We start from the raw sequence: 20,149 nt of genomic DNA on the forward strand, positions 1-20,149 counted from the left end.
TAAGATTCCGGATGGTCCAGGTGCCTAAAGCCCTGCCTATGGGAGAGGCCTTAAACACCTGGGCCAGTCAGGGCCTAAGGCCCCTCCGTGGTACATCCCACGATGCACTGGGAAGGGGCAGGCCCGCCATTCGGAAGAAGGCGGGCCAGCAGGCAGGAAGGATGTCTCCAGCCGGCCAACATTTTAAGGTAGGGGGGGGTTTCAGGGGAGCTGGGGAGGCTGATGGGGTCCGGGGGATGGAGGGGGTCCAGTGGAGAGGGGATGCCTGCGATATTTGGGAGGGGGTGTTTCTACTAGAAGGGACTGAGCATCCCTTCTACTGTTGATTTACGGAGGGGGGGGGGGGTGGCATGGTGTCCGGCAGGAGGGACTGGGCATTCCTCCTGCTGTCGATGTACAGGGGGATTTGGCAGGAGGGGCTGGGCATCCCTCATGTTGGTAGTCTTCGTGGTGTGGGGGGGGGGAAACGGGTTGCCATAAACTTATCGTGGCAGGGAGATCCCTTGCTGCGATAAGCTCAGCGGCAACCTAATTCTCTAACCGGTGCCTGTGACATGGATGCCGGTTAGAGAATCGGGTTATTAGTCGGGCTTATGTGTCTGTCCATGAGGACAGAAACAATTCTTTATAGGACGCCCTTGTGCAATTCTGAAAAACAGCTTAGGTGGTTTCTGAGAATGGGCGTCCTATACAGAATCCGGCCCTAAATGCCCTGCGCTTACAAGAAATCAACATTGCAAAAGATTTTTGTGTACAGTATTTAGACAAAGATTGTGATTAGACAACCAGATAACTCAGTTTAACATTGAAATCAGATATTACTGCTTCATGATTGTCACCCCAAAAATGCAAGTAGATGAATGCCACCTGCAAAGAAATGAAAATCAATTTACCAGGAATCTAGGAGTTTTACCAAAGGGTCCAACTAAAGAATAACACCCCCCCCTATACAAAAGCATGGAAGATATTTTTAGCACTAGCTAGCATGCTGAATGCTCTGTGCTGCTCCTATGGTCATAGAGTTCCTTTAAGCGTCGGAACAGCGCACAGCATTCAGCACACCAGCTGGCGCTAAAAACCTCTTCCACACTTTTATAAAAGTGTGTGTTGGGGGGGGGAGGGAAGAACTGGGGACAACAATGATCCCTATGAGACTTCTGATTCTAGGGAACTTTTAGAAGACATAGTACTCTTCCAATAGACTAAACATGATCAATTTGAAAAATAGGGGACAAACCATTTAAGAACTTATGATTTTAACTCTGTCATGCAATCTTTGCACTAACTTGTAGTGGGAAACAGTATCGAATGCTGCTGTTAAATCCAAGTTGAACCCAGAGAAGCATCAAGAAGACCTAGATCTCCCTTAGTCAAGATGTTATCTGTGATTTCTAGAGAAATAAAAAAAAAAACAACCCAAAAAATCTCTGTGGAGTGACGATGTTCCTAAATGGACTTTATTTGAAAGTGTCAAAATTCCAAAGGTACACTGAAATCATCCACATAAAATAATTCCATCCACATAAAAATAAAGACTCAGTATTATGATTTTTTTTCAATATTCTGACTGGTGAGGGTACAAAATTTTATTTCCCTCCAGAAAATCAGTCAGTTGCACCAAGGCAGATTTCTCAATTGTTTTAGCCAACAAAAACAATTTGGAAATAGGTCTGAAGCTAGCATGCTCGTAATCATTAGCATCACTTTTCCTTTTCTTAACTACAGGAGATGCTACTGCTTCCTTTAAACACTCTGGTACTATCCCATTATTTAGAGATGAATTCAAGATGTGACTAACAAAAGGAGCAAATGTGCTTTTTCAAAGTGAAAAAATCTTATAAGGAATAAGAGACCGAAGAAGAATTAATAGATTTAAGCTCCCTTTATCAAACCACAGTAGAACTTTTTACCACAGGCCGACAAAGTAAATGCTCATTCAGTTCTTATGAGTGTCGGAGCACTTATCTTGCTGGCCCGCAATAGAAAGCTCTACCACAGTTTGATAAAAGGGGGCCTTAATGATTTGTTATAACAGTTTTAAACTGCTCCCAAACCTTTATAGTATTTTTAATAGACTGAACTAGATGGCTCAATTTCTGACAAAGATACAAAAAGGAGGCAAATGATGTCAATAAGGACTCTATGAGTGTGTCTATCAGCTAATCACTCCTAACAAACCAAACCACACAGGTACCAAATATCAATTGAAGAATAGGGACGCTCTCAGTGTGAGGTTGTTAGCGACGGGAGAACAAACTCCAGCGCTTCCACTTACAAAGACGGAGGTGAATTACCCCGCCTGCACACCATCATCGGGCGTCCCTAGTGTGCAAAATCAACTGTGCAGAAATACTAACAATAAATAAATCACAACAGTGAACAAGTGAGAGAGTGAATCAAACTGAAAACCCACTCATAGAGTCCTCCCCAGCCTAATCCCCAAGATACAAAATGAAACCACAGCCAACTTAGCTTTTAAAGCGAGCCAAATGAAGTCAATGAGCATTGCGGGAAACCAAGATAGTCATAGGATCAACCGGTTTCGGGTGAAACCCTTCATCAGGATCTTAAGGCTGGAGCAGAACCGGCTGGGAGGGAAGCTTCAGGCGCAAAATCATAGTCATAGGATCAACCGGTTTCGGGTGAAACCCTTCATCAGGATCTTAAGGCTGGAGCAGAACCGGCTAGGAGGGAAGCTTCCCTCCCAGCCGGTTCTGCTCCAGCCTTAAGATCCTGATGAAGGGTTTCACCCGAAACCGGTTGATCCTATGACTATCTTGGTTTCCCGCAATGCTCATTGACTTCATTTGGCTCGCTTTAAAAGCTAAGTTGGCTGTGGTTTCATTTTGTATCTTGGGGATTAGGCTGGGGAGGACTCTATGAGTGGGTTTTCAGTTTGATTCACTCTCTCACTTGTTCACTGTTGTGATTTATTTATTGTTAGTATTTCTGCACAGTTGATTTTGCACACTAGGGACGCCCGATGATGGTGTGCAGGCGGGGTAATTCACCTCCGTCTTTGTAAGTGGAAGCGCTGGAGTTTGTTCTCCCGTCGCTAACAACCTCACACTGAGAGCGTCCCTATTCTTCAATTGATATTTGGTACCTGTGTGGTTTGGTTTGTTAGGAGTGATTAGCTGATAGACACACTCATAGAGTCCTTATTGACATCATTTGCCTCCTTTTTGTATCTTTTTAAGCACCTTTCGGCAAACCTAGAGGAGTTTATAGTGTAGTCAATTTCTGACAAGGCAGACAAATTCATCCTATTCACTGAAGTAGTATGAACAACAGTGAACAGGGGAAATTTTATCAGCAAAAAATTTTGAAAACCAGAAGCAGTTAGTTGGTTGCCTCCAGATATTTGCCTATTAAAGGGCTCCAACATATTTGAAACTATTGGGTACGGATTATTGCCCACCTAATCTGTTATTAATATACTCTTTTGTGCTTTTCAAGATCTGGGAGTAATAAAACTTACTAAGCAAACTTGCATCTTAAGTGCAATTCTTCAGATGGATTTTTTCACCATTTGCATTCTAAATGGCATAACTGCTTTCTTAAAATATGCAAACCCGAATGAAACCATTTGTTTGAAGACTTTAACATATGCATTCAACCATTTTTGATCCAAATTTTTTTCAGCCACTGAAACAACAATTTTTGACTGTTCAGCAACACTTCCATCAATACTAAAGAAATCAAAAGGATTGGTAGCATGGAATGTTGCTATTCTTTGTTTTTTTGCCAGGTACTAGTGACCTGGATTGGCCACCATGAGGATGGGCTACTGGGCTAGATAGACCATTGGTCTGACTCAGTAAGGCTATTCTTATGTATAATATGATTAATTTCAGAAATAGGCAAACCTTCCTGTAGTTTGATAGACATAGGGCTAGATTCAATAACCTGCCCGATCATGTCCGATCTGTGTGCAATCCATTGCAGGCCAACCAATTCACTATGGGTCCATATTCAAATGGGGGCAATTGGAGGAATGCCCCCCACCGACCGCATGGATCGCTGCTGAGTGATCCCGATGCATGCGCAGGCCATCTTCTTTGCCTGTAGATGGTTTGCACTCCGTGCTCCATGCGCTCTGTGCTCCTTAAAGTTTTGCTCTCCGCGCAAGGAAGAAACTTTCGCGAGCCTGTGATTAATGCAAGTTGCCTGTTATGCAGAGACTGAAGCAAGAAGACCGAAATGACTGTGCAGCTCCGACTCTCCTGCTCTCTCCCGTTGTTCCCCGCAGAGCAGCCCCTTGCCTAAAAGAAGAACTCAACCGAAATGAAGACTGTGCCTCCCAGACTTTCCTGCTCTCTGCCGCCATTCCCCGCAATGTAGCCCTGCTTTAAAACCACAGGAGTGCACTGTGGGGAAGGGCGGCAGAGAGCAGGAGAGTCGGGGCAGCAGAGATCAGGAGAGAATTCAGGGGACCAATAGGAGAATTCAGGGGACCCATAGGAGAGAATGCTCAGGAGAGTCGGCATGAACGTGAGCAACTGGTCCTCAGCAGTCGCTTCTTTTTTGATCGGCAAGCCCAGTCGGTGTTCCTTAATTTTTTTTGTGAATCGCTGCCTTCCTACTTTTGGATACCCTTCCTCTCATTTGCATGCGTAGATCGGAATCGTATCGGGAGGAAGGTTAGTGAATCGGGTTGGGGTCACAAAGGGGTCGCTAAGTGGTCAGAACTTGATCGGTGGGCTTAGTGAATCTAGCCCTTATTAGGTACTGAATCACATACACTGCTCACTAGTTTAGAGAAGGAGCATAAACAATGAACAGTGTAGTGATCAGATCAACTTACTGGAAGTGCTTCCTCAAATCCACAATTAATTAAATACTGAGAGACAAACGAGTCTAAAACATTACCTTTCTCATGAGTTGGAGTTTCCGCCAGTTGTTTAAACCCTAAATTGCTCATGAATTCTAAAAAGACAAAGAACTGCCTGCAATTTTAGCCAAATTAAAATTACCTAAAACAAATTAATAAATTTAGTAACCACATATAAAATTGCATCGATAAGAATATACACAGGTACTACCTAAATTTGGAGGAACATAGACCACAAAAAATCCATACATTTAATTTGCCAGAAAACACTAACAAACATTCAATAGAAGTTATATTAAATACAGATTTCCTACAGAATTGAAAAGAACTCTTAAATATAAAAGCAATACCACCTCTTCTTTTAAATTCTCTAGACAGACCTATGCAATCATAATTTGAAGGACAATTTTGCTGTAAGGAAAGCATCACTTTCAGTTATCCAAGTTTCAGATAGTACCAAAATTCCTAACATGTTCAAGAATCCAATCATGAAGCTGACATTTTATTTTTATTTTACTGCCCTAGTATTAAGGAGGCCCATTTTCAAGGTAAGCTGAAGGCTACCAGAAAGAACCTGTTTGTTTATTACAGGGATAGATTGGAGAACTCGAGTCCTTTTCTTATTAACTTACTGAATCAAAGCTCTCATTCTACCCCAACAAACTGAAATAGAAACAGCTACAACACATATACTCTCTAAAACAGGCTTCTTCAGATAAAAAACTAAACTAATAAAATGTGTACAAGGTGTGTATGAAGGAGCATACAAAGGGGTAGGATTTGCCCCTTTGATATGCCCCTTCAGCGCAATGCCTCAGGTCTTGGCATCAGTTTTAAAGAGGGAGATGACAACAGTCTTCTGTGCCCTTAGCACTCAGTCAGGCCTCATCCCAAACTCTCTCTAGGAGCATCTTGATGGAAACAAACCCCACAGCTGAACAGCTGATTTCCTGGAGGCAAAATGCCGTGCTGGATGGAAGAGAGCACTAGTCTCAGGATCCAGCATTGATTTTAAAGAGGGAGATAATGTCAGTCTCCTGCGCCCTTAGAGCTCAGTTGGGCCCTGCCCCAAACTCTCTCCAGTAGTGTCTTAATAGAAACAATGCTCCACTGCTAAACAGCTGATTTCCTGTGGGTAAAAATCTGTGCTGGATGGATGTCAGCCTTGTTCCATGTATTAAGCATAGGCTTCTTAACTCTTCAATGCACACCTAACAGCCTTGATGAGCACTTACCTTCTGTGATACCCTGCTTTCACTCCACACTACTGCCCTCTACTCACCACAACCTTATTATACACCTGAAACTCCCTCCCAGGCCTTGGCATATATATCTACTTAGTCTCTGATGTTTTAGTGTGCAACATTCCTGGATACTCCTGCTTGCTCTCCAGGACCAGCTGCTGATTTTTGGCAGCATTATCTGGGTAGTTGTCATAATTTACCCTTATATTAATGTGGGTGCCAGTGCTGAATATCAGCCATACCTTATAAGTTTTTGGTAGTCAGCTTATATCTGCATTTTTAGTGCTGGTTTTCAGGCACATCTTGGCATTGGATGGCTGGGTATAACTTTAAAAATTGCAGTCAATGTTTTAAAGCAACACTGACTGTGGAATTTAAATATCAGAGGATATACAGTACACATGGAAGTAGTTATGAAAGAAGGAGCCCATTTTCTTATGAGTGACAGCTACATACCTCCAGCTGCAGAACAGCTGAAACATCCATGTTAGGACATGAATAAAGGCTGACTGACAGACATCCATACTGGATACTGATCCAAATGTAGTATCCCCTTCCACCGAACCCATTATCAGAATCATGCAGCATAAGACCATAGGGGTAGCAGTGCAGTGGCTTAACAATCTAGTTGTCCAGTTCTTTTTGCACTATCCATATTTAATGTGGAAGGTAATTCTATAAAGGTAGGTCTATTTGGAGCCTATTTTATAAGGAGAAGTAGGCACCTACTTTTCTTTATAAAATAATAATGTACCGTATCTCTCACTCTATAAGACGCAGCTGACCATAAGACGCACCTACGCATGGAGGAAGAAAAACCAAGGGAAAAAATTCTGAACCAAATGGCCCTGTCCCCCCTCTGGTTGTCTAGTGGCAGGCTGGGACAGGGCACAGAGCACAGGGTAGGCAAACCTAGTGGTAGACAGATAGCCCCCCCCCCCCCCCCGGCACCCTTTTTAAATTCCAGCAGTCCAGCGCTTTATCGGCAGGAGCTTTCCGCTCTCCTGCCCCTCCCTCGCTAGATGGCTGCCTCCGAGTCCTCCTCTCTTGTGTCAGAGCGGCGCACAAGGAAGGCGTGAGCTTTTCATGAGAACTGATGGCAGCCATTCAGGGAGCGGCACGGGGCCAGGCAGGAGTATGAAAAGCTTGCGCCTACCTTGTGCGCCGCTGCCTGGCTGGCCTGGAACTTCCTCTCCGACGTCAGAATTGACGTTGGGGAGAAAGCTTCTGGGCCGGTGCCTGGACATGCCTTTCCTGCGATTGTTGTGGCAAGGGCAGGAAGTAGAAGCAGGCGGCAGCGGCGGTGGACCGGGGGGAGGGGGGAAGCAGAAGAATCGGGTAGACTTCGGAGGGAGGGAGACATACAGACAAGCAGGTTGTTGGTTGCTGAGCTTTCTCATATTCGACCTGGCAGGGAGGGAGAGAGGCTGGCTGGCTTCGGGGGAGGGGTGGGACAAAGGCTGGAAGGCAGTGAGGGAGAGGCAGGCAGACTGGCTTTGGCAAGGGAGGGGCACTAAATACATAGGAAGGAGGCACTGGGGGCACCAAGGACATGGGAAGGTGCACTAAGGACATGGGAAGGAGGCACTGGGGGCATTAAGGACACAGGAAGGGGCACTAAGGACATAAGAAGGAGGTACTGGAAGCACTAAGGACACAGAAAGGGTCATTATGGAAATAGGAAGGAGGCGCTGGGGGCACTAAGGACACAGGAAGGGGCACTAAGGACGTAAGAAAGAGGCACTGGCGGCACTAAGGATACAGGAAGGGGCATTAAGGATGTAGAAAGGAGGCACTGGGGGCACTAAGGACATAGGAAGGCAGGAGGGAGGAAATAGAAAGGGACAATTGTTTGCCCTGAGTGCAGAAAGGAAAGAAGGATGCGCAGTCGGAAGGAAACGCAACCAGAGACTCATGAAATCACCAGACAGCAAAGGTAGGAAAAATGATTTTATTTTCAATTTAGTGATCAAAATGTGTCAGTTTTGAGAATTTATATCTGTTGTCTATATTTTGCACTATATTTGTCTGTTTTTCTATAGTTACTGAGGTAACATTGCATATTTTAAAGTCATCTGCCTTGCCATCGTTGAAAACCCCCAAATGTAAATGATAATTAACATTTTCTCTGCGTATAGTGTGCTTTGTGTTTTTTTTAAATTTTATGGTTGCCATTATGAATTAATAAGATATTATGTATACATGAAAAATGAATGGAAGAAATTGGGGGCGGGATTGGTGCGGGGCTAGGGTGGGATTGGGGGCGGGACTGACAATTAATAGATGTCCCGTTTTGATGAAAAAAATAAATGGTCACATTAGGCATCCCCTAGTAGTTATGTGATTGGTGAGTGCTACCCACATGCTAAAAAATAGATTTCATTTTTTAGAACAGGGGGTGTGTTTGGAGGCAGAGTGTAGGCATGCTCTGTTCTAATCAGGAAAGACTAAAGAGGTTAGGGCTCTACAGCTTGGAAAAGAGACAGCTGAGGGGAGATATTATTGAAATCTACAAAATCCTGAGTGGAGTAGAACGGGTACAAGTAGATCAATTTTCTACTGCATCAAGATTTACAAAGATTAGGAGACACTCGATGAAGTTAGAGAGTAGTACTTTTAAAACCAATAGGAGGAAATATTTTTTCATGCAGAGAAGCTCTGGAATGCGTTGCCAGAAGATGTGGTAAGAGCGGTTAATGTAGCTAGTTTTAGAAAAGGTTTAGACAAGTTCCTGGAGGAAAAGTCGATAGTCTGCTATTGAGCCAGACATGGAGGAAGCCACTGTTTGCCCTGGATCAGTGGCATGGAATGCTGCTGTTATTTGTTTTTTTGCCAGGTATTTGTTACTTGGATTGGCCTCCGTGAAGACTGGATACTGAGCTAGATGGACCCAGTAAGGCTATTCTTATGTTCATGTGGGCATTACTACACACTGATTAGCACAGGTTTAGCGCGGGAGCCCTTACCAAATACAAAATAGGTGGCAATAAGAGCTCACGTGCTAATGGTTATGCACTAATTGGGAAATAAGAGCATGGCTATTAATGGGGGGGGGGGTAATAAATTGCAGCCATTTACAGCCATACTAGAAGAAACCTCATAGTGTGGGAAACCTATGTGCTAAATATAGTGCAGGCCACTTTCTAAAGCAGCTTAATAAAAGGGCCCCTTGGATTTTTAGACGTTAGTAGTGCACGGATTGAGCTAAATTGTTCAATTTTATTCATATAAGAGCTGAAAATATCCAGAATAAGGGCACTAAGTACTTCCCATCCACCCTCCTTTTTGTGCCTATCTTCAATAGCATTTCTTCCTTTTCTAGCTGAAAATGTAAAGCATCCAGTTTTTAGCTTTAATCAAATGCATTATTCCTTCCTATAAAAAGTAATTGAATGCTTGGTTCAGTTAAAAGCTCATGGTAGCTCCTCCAAATAGGGCAGTAACTTTCAAAAAGTGCCCTGCTGATTAAAAATATTATTGCTTAATTAAAAGTGTAGGCAGTGTAATTGCATCTGGGTTACCCTATTAAAGAATAACAAGCATTTAATAAGTAGGTTTAATATTACTGTACATAAATGCATTGGGACAGTTCTTCACCCAAGCGCATTTCTCTAAATCTTTTATTTGTTTGAATCTGTATTGTTACTTCTGTTGCTACAGCCTGTTGTGTAACCTAAGAGCTGGATTCAGTTGATCTGAAACTTCTAGAGATAAATGTTTTGAATGCAGTGAGCAGGCTTTATCATGTAATAATTGTCCATTCTGATGACGTCTGAAAGCAATAGTAGGGACATTTAATGGTGTAGTATTTTATAGGAACATAGATAATGACTGCAGATCAAGATCTGAACGATCTATCGAGTCTGCCCAAAAAGTCAGCCAGAGCTACATCTGCCACTCTGTGCACTTCTAGATAAAATAAGGGATTTTTTTAAAATGAATATGAAGCTCACTGAAAGCCACTGTAGCTCTATAAAATACGATGTGAGGTGAGCCATGATTTCATATCTCACTATCACATTCTGAACTAGGTGCAAGGGCTTCAGTGTAACAGCTCCATGGTGGTAATTCTAAAAAGAGGACACAAACATTTCAGTGCCAAGAGCAGATATGTGTGAATATTCCCATACAAATGTCCTCCATTCTCATTTCCAGTTTTGATGGAAATCTCACAGATTTTGCATGTGTTGGAACAGCATTCCAGATTCAGTCAGGGACATTTCTGTAAACATTCTCCTTACCCTGCAAGATCTGGCTCTGGAAGGTCAGTATTCTTTAGTCCATCACTACTGGAGATTTAGAATATAATAAACCTATCTTTTGTCTTTTTATGCATTATTTTCCAGGAGAGAGTGTTGAAGAGAATGCCAATGTTGTAGTGAGACTGCTTATTCGTCGTCCTGAGTGTTTTGGTCCAGCTCTGAGGGGAGAAGGAGGCAACGGGCTACTTGCAGCTATGGAGGAAGCTCTCAAAATCTCAGAAGATCCTACCAGGGATGGTCCATCACCAATTAATGGATCTAGTAAAACTCTGTAGGTCAAGTGGAAATGTTTTACTCTCTTGCATTGTAAACAGTTCAAAAATGGTCGATAACTGTGACTGGCCACAGATATTGGAATGCTTCTCTGTCTCTGTGGTGAACCTTAACAGTGGCTGCCCACTAATTTCGTTAAACTATGTTATCAAGATTTTTCTTTAAGAAGTCAGTTTTTACAATATCTTTCTTAAAGTAGTTGCTCTTCATTGCAAACTTGTCATGGTGTATTCTAGTTACGACAAATGGAAGACACAACAACGAAGGTGACCAATTGGTGCTCAGTCTTTTATTCTGATATATTTGACATGATTTGTGTTTCGGCCCAAGAAGAATCTACCTCAGGTGTCTTGTAATTAAATCACTCTTTTCGTTTATTCAGTTGACATTGAACCATGAGAAATACGCTTGAAAAGACAGTGTACTGATAGCCGCAACAAAGTGAAAGTGAAACTCTTTGTTGTTATTTCTTGCTATTCACTGGTGTGGAGGCGGTTTCTCCTGTTTGTTCTCCTATAACAAATGGAAAACACCCATAATGCAATTCTTCCATGGTATTTCTATTAATGTTTCACGATGCTAAAATTAATATTCTTTCTAGGACATTTGCTGTCATGCAGTATATTTCATTTAAAAGAAAAATGCACTGTTCTTTTATATACAGCAACATAATTCAGATTAATTCTGAGGTATTTGTTTTGTGTTTGCAACCAAGCTGTCATTCCAGTGCATTCTTAGGATTTCACTATTTGTTTTGATATGTTGATAGAGATAAGAGTAGATTCAAGTATGGGAAGGCAAAGAGATTTATTATGTCTACATTATATGAAATATTCACCCGTGGTAGATATACTGTCCCTTTTACAAAACCGTAGCGTGGTTTTTTAGTGCCAGCTGCAGCGGTAACAGCTCTGTTGCTCATAGGAATCCTATGAGCATCGGAGCTGTTACCACTGCGGCTGGCGCTAAAAACCACGCTACGGCTTTGTAAAAGGGGGGATAATGAGGAAAATGCGGTTGTCTACACTCTAGCTTGTAATTAACTTGGGTCCGCAGGAAGCTATATGCAAAGAAAAAACAAACAGATTATTCTTCATATTTCAGTTCCATTAGGGGGTCCTTTTACAAAGCCACGCTAGTGGATTTATCGCATGCACCAGATTAGCGCGCACTATAGTGCACTAGCCGGAAATCTACCACCTGCTCAAAAGGAGGCAGTAGTGGCTAGCGCGTGCGGCAATTTAGCGCGCGCTATTCCGCGTGTTAAGGCCCTAGCGCAGCTTTGTAAAAGGAACCCTAAGCTTTTGGTCTCTTAAAACATTTCATTCCCAACTTTCCTCCCTGCCATTACATTAAAATTATAATAAAAAATTGCAATGACAGTTTCTAGGAGAGTAGAAAAGGAAAGGAACCTACTATCAATTAGTAGCTCTAAACTCTGGGGCCCCGATGCTCAAAGCTCCTGCAACCCAATAAATATCGGGTTGGGAGCGATTTAGCTTTGACGGGCTATGCTCAAACCAAATAGCATGCAAATTTATTGCATGCAATTTGTACGGAATAGCTTGGTAAGGGGGGGATTGGCATCGGCCAGTCCAGCTGTCAATCAGGGAACATTCTGCAATCAACGCCGCAGGAGATTGGGGACAATTAGATACCAGGAATTTCAGATGCAACAGCCAATTAGAGATGAGGTGACTGAAATGCAGAACAACACAAAAAAGCCTTTTGTGATGTCTTTGCTGTTTGCGGTTAGTAGTTTTCCAATTTTATATTGGGTGGCCTGCTCCCAGCAGCACTGGCACCTCAAGTATTTTAATTTAATTTCAGCCGTGCAATATGGATGCAGCTGTTGTGCATGTGTTGTGTGAGTGCACAACCCACGCACAACAGCTGCACTCATTCCCCCCAAAAAGTCACTTATGTTTTATTTTTTTAAATTGGGGCAGCTTTTGTGCATGGTTTGTGCACTCATACAACACACAAACAGCATCTACCGGCAGTTCCAGAGCTGCCAGAAAACTTCAGTCCTGATTCTTTTGTAATAATAATAATAATAACTTCATTTTTGTATACCACCATACCCAGGGAGTTCTAGGCGGTTCACATCAATTAAATAGATTTACAAGAATTACAATTATTCAGATTTACAAGCAACGAAGTCGTTGAGGTAAGCATGAAGGGGTTGTACAAGTCATTGGGGTTAGGTAGGGATATGACAATAAGAAGGTGTAAAGGGAGAGTTCAGATCGTTGGTGGGAGGGGGTGAGAGAAGTGGCAGAAGGGGGATTAGGGATTCTGTCCGTGGAATAAATGAGTTTTGAGAAGTTTTCTGAAATCGAGGTAGGTGGGGGCCTCGAGCATAATTTGGGCTAGCCATGGGTTCTGTTTGGCCGCCTGGAAGGGGAAGGTTTTGTCGAAGAACCTTTTGGGGAGGCGTTTCCTTTTGTGCATCGCAAGGAGTGCTCATTTAAAAACTAATGAGCTCCTTGCAATGCATTTGTATAGGGTTGTCAGTGGCTGCTATGAGGATCGGTAGCAGCCATGGATAACCCTTTTGAGAATTGGCAGGATATTTTCCGTGCCAGTATGACTGCTTTAACAAGTCTTACTGGTGTGGAAACCTTTTGTGCATTGGGACCTGGGAGTTCTATATTTCTAATCTTCAAAAACAATAGATGTGGGTCATGAAACAGAATGGAATCTGTCAGAATAAGTCTTACTATATTCTCACTTACTTGTCTGCTGTATATTTTGGCGAAAATAACTAGAATACAATACAATACTTATACCTCTGCAATCCCCCAAAAAGTCTGCATGGATTACAATGCAAGAAAACTAGTGAAATACAAAATACTGTACATAGTTTTAACTAATAATTAACCAAAGAACTTTTGAAATAAGAATGCTTTCATTAATGTTCTAAACTTTAAATAACCTCAGGCCTAATATACAAAAGAAGAGTGTTCCAGCATTTTGCCATTTGGAAAGTAAATGTAGCAGCATAATATTTCTTAGACTTTAAAGATTTAGCTGAGGGATAATAAAGAAAAACCATCCTTAATTCGCACAGATTAGTTTACTGTGGGTAGCTTGATTAACTGAATCAGACAAAACCAAAAAAACTCATCCACATAAGAGCCTTAAAGGACCTAGTCCGCTAGGGATACAGGACCCAACACAGTCCGCGTTTCAACAAAAAGTCTTCTTCAGGGATCCCTGGGGGTCCTATAAATGTGAGTACGTGGGAAACAATTGTGTGGTGAACCGGAAGAGTGTTCCAGCATTTTGCCATTTGGAAAGTAAATGTAGCAGCATAATATTTCTTAGACTTTAAAGAATTAGCTGAGGGATAATAAAGAAAAACCATCCTTAATTCGCACAGATTAGTTTACTGTGGGTAGCTTGATTAACTGAATCAGACACCTTGGTGCTTGGTCCTGTAAAATTCTATAAACCAGAGTACCGGCACATATCTAGAAATAGCACTGTGCTTCTAAGGGGTAACCCTGTCAAATCTGCAAGGCCCCCCGGTGATTATCCTAGAAGTGTTTGAATTGACGTATTTGGCCTCTTGCAACTGACATGACCCACATCAATTATAGGGCTTGCTCCACATCTGATTCACTGATTAGTGGTGTTAGAACTTGGCAGATATCTATTGCAAGGGGTTTTATTCAAGAAAAATTTCTTCTATTAGCAAAAAAGAGAAATATTTATTTTGATTTATATCCCATTCTCCCCAAGGAGCTCAGAACGGGTTACATGATAACATATATAACAGTTAGCAAACAAGGCATATAACAATTAACAACAAGGCACAGAAGACTAAGGCAATGTAGTTTTAGTCAGATGCATCTAGTTCAGTTGTTCTGGATTTGCAAACACTTGGAGCCTGAAGCATGTACAGGGAGAGAATCAGTTTTGAAGAAGTAGGTTTTTATTGCTTTTCTAAAGCTCAAAAGTCTCTCACAGGATTTGTTGTTAAGAGGAAGTTGAATATAACTGGATGAATAATAATAATAATAACTTTATTTTTGTATACCGCCATACCCAGAACAGTTCTAGGCACTAGGTATAAACCCCAAACTGGAATATGCTAAGGATGCATTCAGTCAAACATAAATATTTCACATTTGATGCAGTTCATTGGTTTTGTTTATTTTATTTTTATGTTTGCTCTTTGTTTTATTGTTCCAAACCAGAGAGCTGGAAGAAGATGATACTGTCCACATGGGGAATGCTATCATGACATTTTATGCTGCTCTAATTGACCTCTTAGGACGCTGTGCTCCTGAAATGCACGTAAGCTGGGCTCTTCATACATAGAAACTTTCCAACCTGAAACTATCTATTTAATATTAGAATCTAAGCTTTTCTTGAATGGATATATTGAATGTTCTCTTAGGCTTCCGTGGCTGGCGTCACGATTGTTGCACTTGTCCGGGTCTTGCCGCATGTGGGCAGATAGAATTGACGTTTCAGCCATCATGCTGTGGCTTTCTTCAGGGTGTGCTCTGAGGTCTGCAGTTCACCACCAAAATTCAAATTTGTGACCAATGGACTTTTCCTGTCTCAAATCACTTTAAGCCCCAGCTAATCAGATTTGGGGGCCCACTATATGAAAGGCAAACTGCAGACCTCACAGCACACCCTGAAGAAAGTCGCAGCACGATGGCGGAAATGTCGGTTCTACCTACTCCGATGCGGTAAGACCTGGATAATTGCAACAATCGGATACACTGAATGATCTAGCATCTGTTATCATTGAGTGAAACTTAGGGCTCCTTTTACTAAGGTGTGCTAGCGTTCTTAGCGCACGTACAAAATTACCACTTGCTAAACTGCACGCTACGTTTCTAGAATAACGTCTGCTCAATGCTGGCGTTAAGGTCTAGCGCGCGCGATAATGTAGCGTGCGCTATTCCACGCGTTAAGGCCCTAACACGGCTTAGTAAAAGGAGCCCTTAATGTGCATAGTTCTTTTGCTGAAAACCAAATGCTAGTGACAGGTTTGAAACTGTGCACCCAGGGTTTAAAAAAATCTGACTATACAAATCTTTCCAGATGTTATTCGCTCAACTCAGGAGGAAGGAAAATCTTTCCTTAGATGCAACATTTCTTTTGCATTTTCCATGTAATTATTTGATATGCTGTCAAGGGAAATAGTTTTTTGGGTTTTCTATCCTTCATCCCTGGAAATATTTTTAATAGATCACGAAAAGAGAATAATTGGATTTATTTATAAATGATTGACTCCTTGTTGATAGGGTTGGGCTTTTCTATCCCTTTATTTCCTGGATAGATTTCACTTTCTAATTATTGACACTGATTTTTCTTTCCTCTAGATGTGGGCTTAAAGACTAGAAGTGCAATTTTATGATTGCATTTTCTTATTTCTAATGGAGTTTGTTCTTTTCCTTCATTTATTATGAGGTACATAATCAAAAAACAAATACGTCTGAACACCCACCTAAATTGGCACTTGGACGATCAGAAAGTCAGGTTGTCCAAGTACCGATAATCGAACAGAGTTTTAGACGTATCTAAAACCAGCTTAGGCCTTTTCCCTTCCTCTGTGTGCCCAGAGCAAAAAGGGGCATTTTTGGAGGCGTGGGTAGGGCGGAAGGTGGGTGGGATGTGGGCCAACCTAGACTTTGTCGTCCGGCAGTCATAATCGAAAAGTTTGACCGGTTCCCTGAATGGAACCTATGCGTTTTGACTTAGACCAAGTCAAAGCAGGTATAAGTTCCAGATCGGGCCGCCGAGCAGATCACGGCTGCCGTGATCAGCTCAGCAGCCCAGGCAATCTCTCCCCCTCCCCCGTAATGATCGCGGCAGGAGGAATGCCAAGTCCCTCCTACCTGAATCCGCCGTGATCCCCCCAAAATGATCGTGGCAGGAAAGATGCTCAATCTCTTCTGCTGATACCCCACCCCCATGAAAGTTCGCCAGCAGGAGGGATGCCCAGTTCCTCCTGCTGACACCCCCACCTCCCAAATGTTTGCTGGCAGGAGGGATGCCCAGTCCATCCTGCTGATATCCCCCCCTGGAAAGATCACACCCACACCCACCTGGACCCCACTACCCCCCTCCCCTGCAGATCCCCCCTACCAACTTGTGCACCCAACATTCAATTAACTTAAATTAACGTCATTTATGAGTTGTTAATGCCAGCTATCTTGGGGAATACAAAATGATGCACCTAAATGCAATCCTCATCCAGTGAAACATCCATTTTCCTGCAGGGGTGGAGCAAGGGATGCATAGGCCAATATTATATGGGAGCAATGAGAAGGGAAGGTTAAATGAACTATATAGGATTGGTATTGCAGCACTGCAATTAGTCCAATTTAACCAGACCCTGTTTTTAACCATCTAAGTTTGCAACTCACTGGTCAATATTCTGAGCAATTTAAGCGGGTAGGAAAGGCTCCAATCTACTTAAATCAACCTGGGGCTGCCCAACTATGCAATATTCAGCGACTCCTAACAAGGCATTGCTGCTGAATTGTCCTTTTTTTTTTTTAATGGGTAGGTCAGAGGTGGTGCAGGAGGCGGCACTGGGGAGGAGTCAGCAGTTATGCGGGTGCCAGTAATATTCAGTGTTGGGACCCGTGTAGCTAACCCAATTAAGTTAGGACAGCTCAAAAATGTCCTGAATAGGCCAGGCTAGCTATGCAGGTCCCAGCACTGAATATCAGCTGGGACCTTTAACCTAAATATTTTTAGTCTCTGAAATCCCTCTTCTGTCTGATGCAGCTCTTCTTGCTGTCTCACTATCCCCCCAGCCAGTGATGGTCACAAACCCTCTCCCTTCCAGATGTTCCCCCAACCCTCACCCCCGGGCCTATCTGATATCTATAATACTGCAAGCGGCCGTGAGAGAGCGTAGCAGCCATTTTTTGAAGACAACCGCAAGGGGCAGAAGTGAGTGTGCTTTGATTTTGCCTCCATCACCCTCGCAGGATCACCATGGGTATCAGGTAGGCTTGGGATGGGGGACGTGGGGGAATATTCCATGGAGGATAGGGGGTGGCATTATAACAGTCGTTAGCTGGGGGGAGGGGGCTGCATTGGTTGGAAGGGGGATTTCAGAGGCTAAAAAATATTTTTAAAAGTTGTACAGGTCCTGGAGGATAATCAGCTGGGCCATGTATAATTTTCATGGTTGGGCACTGACTGAATACTATCTGACACCTGCATAAGCTCTGGCAGCCAGCTCCACCAAAATTAGCACCCAATAATCAGTACCATTGCCTACATATGACCCAGCATTGAATAGCTGGGGCTAATTCTGCCCATAGCTATCAGCATTTAATATAATTATTTGTATTTATTTGTTGCAACTTAGTTAAAACATAAGATAACAACAATTATTGGACATGCCTATTTGGTTTTCTTTCACCCTCAATTTATTTCTATGTTTCTAACAAATTGAGGGTGAAAGAAAACTAAATAGGTATGTCCAACAATTGTTGTTATCTTATATTTAAACAAGGTAGATAAAATGTAAATATAAATGAATACTAAAGCTAATTTACCATTCACGTTGATCAAGTTTACATTGATGACACCATTATAGTTAGTGATAATATTCAAACCTCAAACATATTATGCCTTTCAGCTTAATACTAACTTTGTTTCAGGATATCCAGAACCACAGTTAAATATTTGACTAGGTGACTCTTTTAAAACCAAAGAATGTTTTCAGTTCTAAAGTTCAATAAAATACAAAAAATATATCTATGCACTCAAAAATAAGTGTGATGCAGTGGTTAAAACTAGAGCCTCGGCACCCTGAGGTTGTGGGTTCAAACCTGTGTTGCTCCTTGTGACACTGGGCAAGTCACTTAATGTCCCCATTGCCCTGAGTACATTAGACAGATTGTAAACCTGCTGGGATAGATGAGGAATAATGCTTAAGTAAATTCATGTAAATCTGAGCTCACCTGGGAGAACAGTATAGAAAATTAAATTAAAAAAAACAACAACCCAACACAGACCACCATGGGCTGAATATCTACCACTCAGTGTTTTTGGGCACAGATATTTAGCCAGTGGAGTGAGATTTTAAAAGTGGAGGAAGGATTTACCCTCACCTGGAGTACTGCATCCAGCATTGGTCACCATACACGAAGAAGGACACAGTACTCCTCGAAAGGGTCCAGAGAAGAGCAACTAAAATGGTTAAGGGGCTGGAGGAGTTGCCGTACAGTGAGAGATTGGAGAAACTGGGCCTCTTCTCCCTTGAAAAGAGTTGACTGAGAGGAGACATGATCGAAACATTCAAAATACTGAAGGGAATAGACTTAGTAGATAAAGACAGACTTTTCACACTCTCCAAAGTAGGGAGAATGAGAGGGCACTCTTTAAAGTTGAAAGGGGATAGATTCCGTATAAACGTAAGGAAGTTCTTCTTCAGCCAGAGAGTGGTGGAGAGCTGAAACGCCCTTCCGGAGTCTGTTGTAGGGGAAAACACCCTCCGGGGTTTCAAGACTAAGCTGGACAAGTTTCTGCTAAACTGGGCTGTTCGCAGGTGATACTGGACTCATTTAGAGCACTGGTCTGTGGCCTGGGGGCCGCTGCGTGAGCGGACTGCTGGGCATGATGGACCACTGGTCTGACCCAGCAGCGGCACTTCTTATGTTCTTATTTATAGACCACTTATTGCCTAAGTGGTTTATATTCAGGTGCTCAAGTATTTCTCCCTATCTGTCCCGATGGGCTCACAATCTGGGGTAATGGAGTGTTAATTGATTTGCCCAGGATCACAAGGAGCAACACAAAATGTGGCAAATTTAACCTATGTGTGCCAAAGATTTTATTGTTTTTGTCTTTCTTTGAATTTCCAGCTCATTCATGCTGGGAAAGGTGAAGCCATTAGAATAAGATCCATCCTGCGCTCATTGATTCCTTTGGAAGACTTGGTTGGGGTGATCAACCTTTCTTTCCAGATGCCAACAATAGCTAAAGGTATATAAGCAGTCAGAAGATGAACAACATTATTAGCTGTTGACAGCATCTCACATTGCCATTTAGCAGAAGGAATAAAGGGCCACAGATTGCTCTGAACCAAAAGTAGGTGTACAACATTTCTAAAAAGTTATCTTTCAGTGGAATTATCTATTATCAACAAAAGGTGCATATGTTAATCCAAAATTAACATGTGGTAAGTGCAAAATCTATGTGGTAAATGCAGAAGGAGTCATGCTCGATAATAGCCATGCATTTAAAACAACAAAAGATTGTGGAACAGAAGATTGGATGTACCAGTTTGTAGTATAATAAGCATCCCAGAAAATCTTAAAAACAATCCACAAAGGATGTATACAGTGACAAGTGACCCCCATGGAATGAAAACCAAATAATGTATAAAATACAAATGACCTAACACAGGCCATGTTTTTAGCAAAATAAAAAATGTCTTCCTCAGAGGTCTTATTAGATCCTTGGCTATCTTAAATATAAAAAATATAAAAGTCTCAAAAAAATTCAAGTAATTAAGAGGCTACATGCAAACAACATGAACACAA

General features: G+C 42.2%; 1 protein-coding gene across 1 annotated transcript in view; it reads left to right on the forward strand.

The window, feature by feature from the left end:
- RYR2 (ryanodine receptor 2) overlaps positions 1-20,149 on the forward strand; it is a 1,389,277-nt gene that overhangs the window by 844,881 nt on the left and 524,247 nt on the right. The window contains 3 exon segments of the mRNA XM_033937646.1: positions 10,425-10,611; positions 14,819-14,918; positions 19,469-19,589. Coding sequence (XP_033793537.1) covers positions 10,425-10,611; positions 14,819-14,918; positions 19,469-19,589 — 408 coding nt within the window.

Source organism: Geotrypetes seraphini, chromosome 3, assembly GCF_902459505.1.
Source record: "Geotrypetes seraphini chromosome 3, aGeoSer1.1, whole genome shotgun sequence".
Taxonomy (NCBI): Eukaryota; Metazoa; Chordata; class Amphibia; order Gymnophiona; family Dermophiidae; genus Geotrypetes; species Geotrypetes seraphini.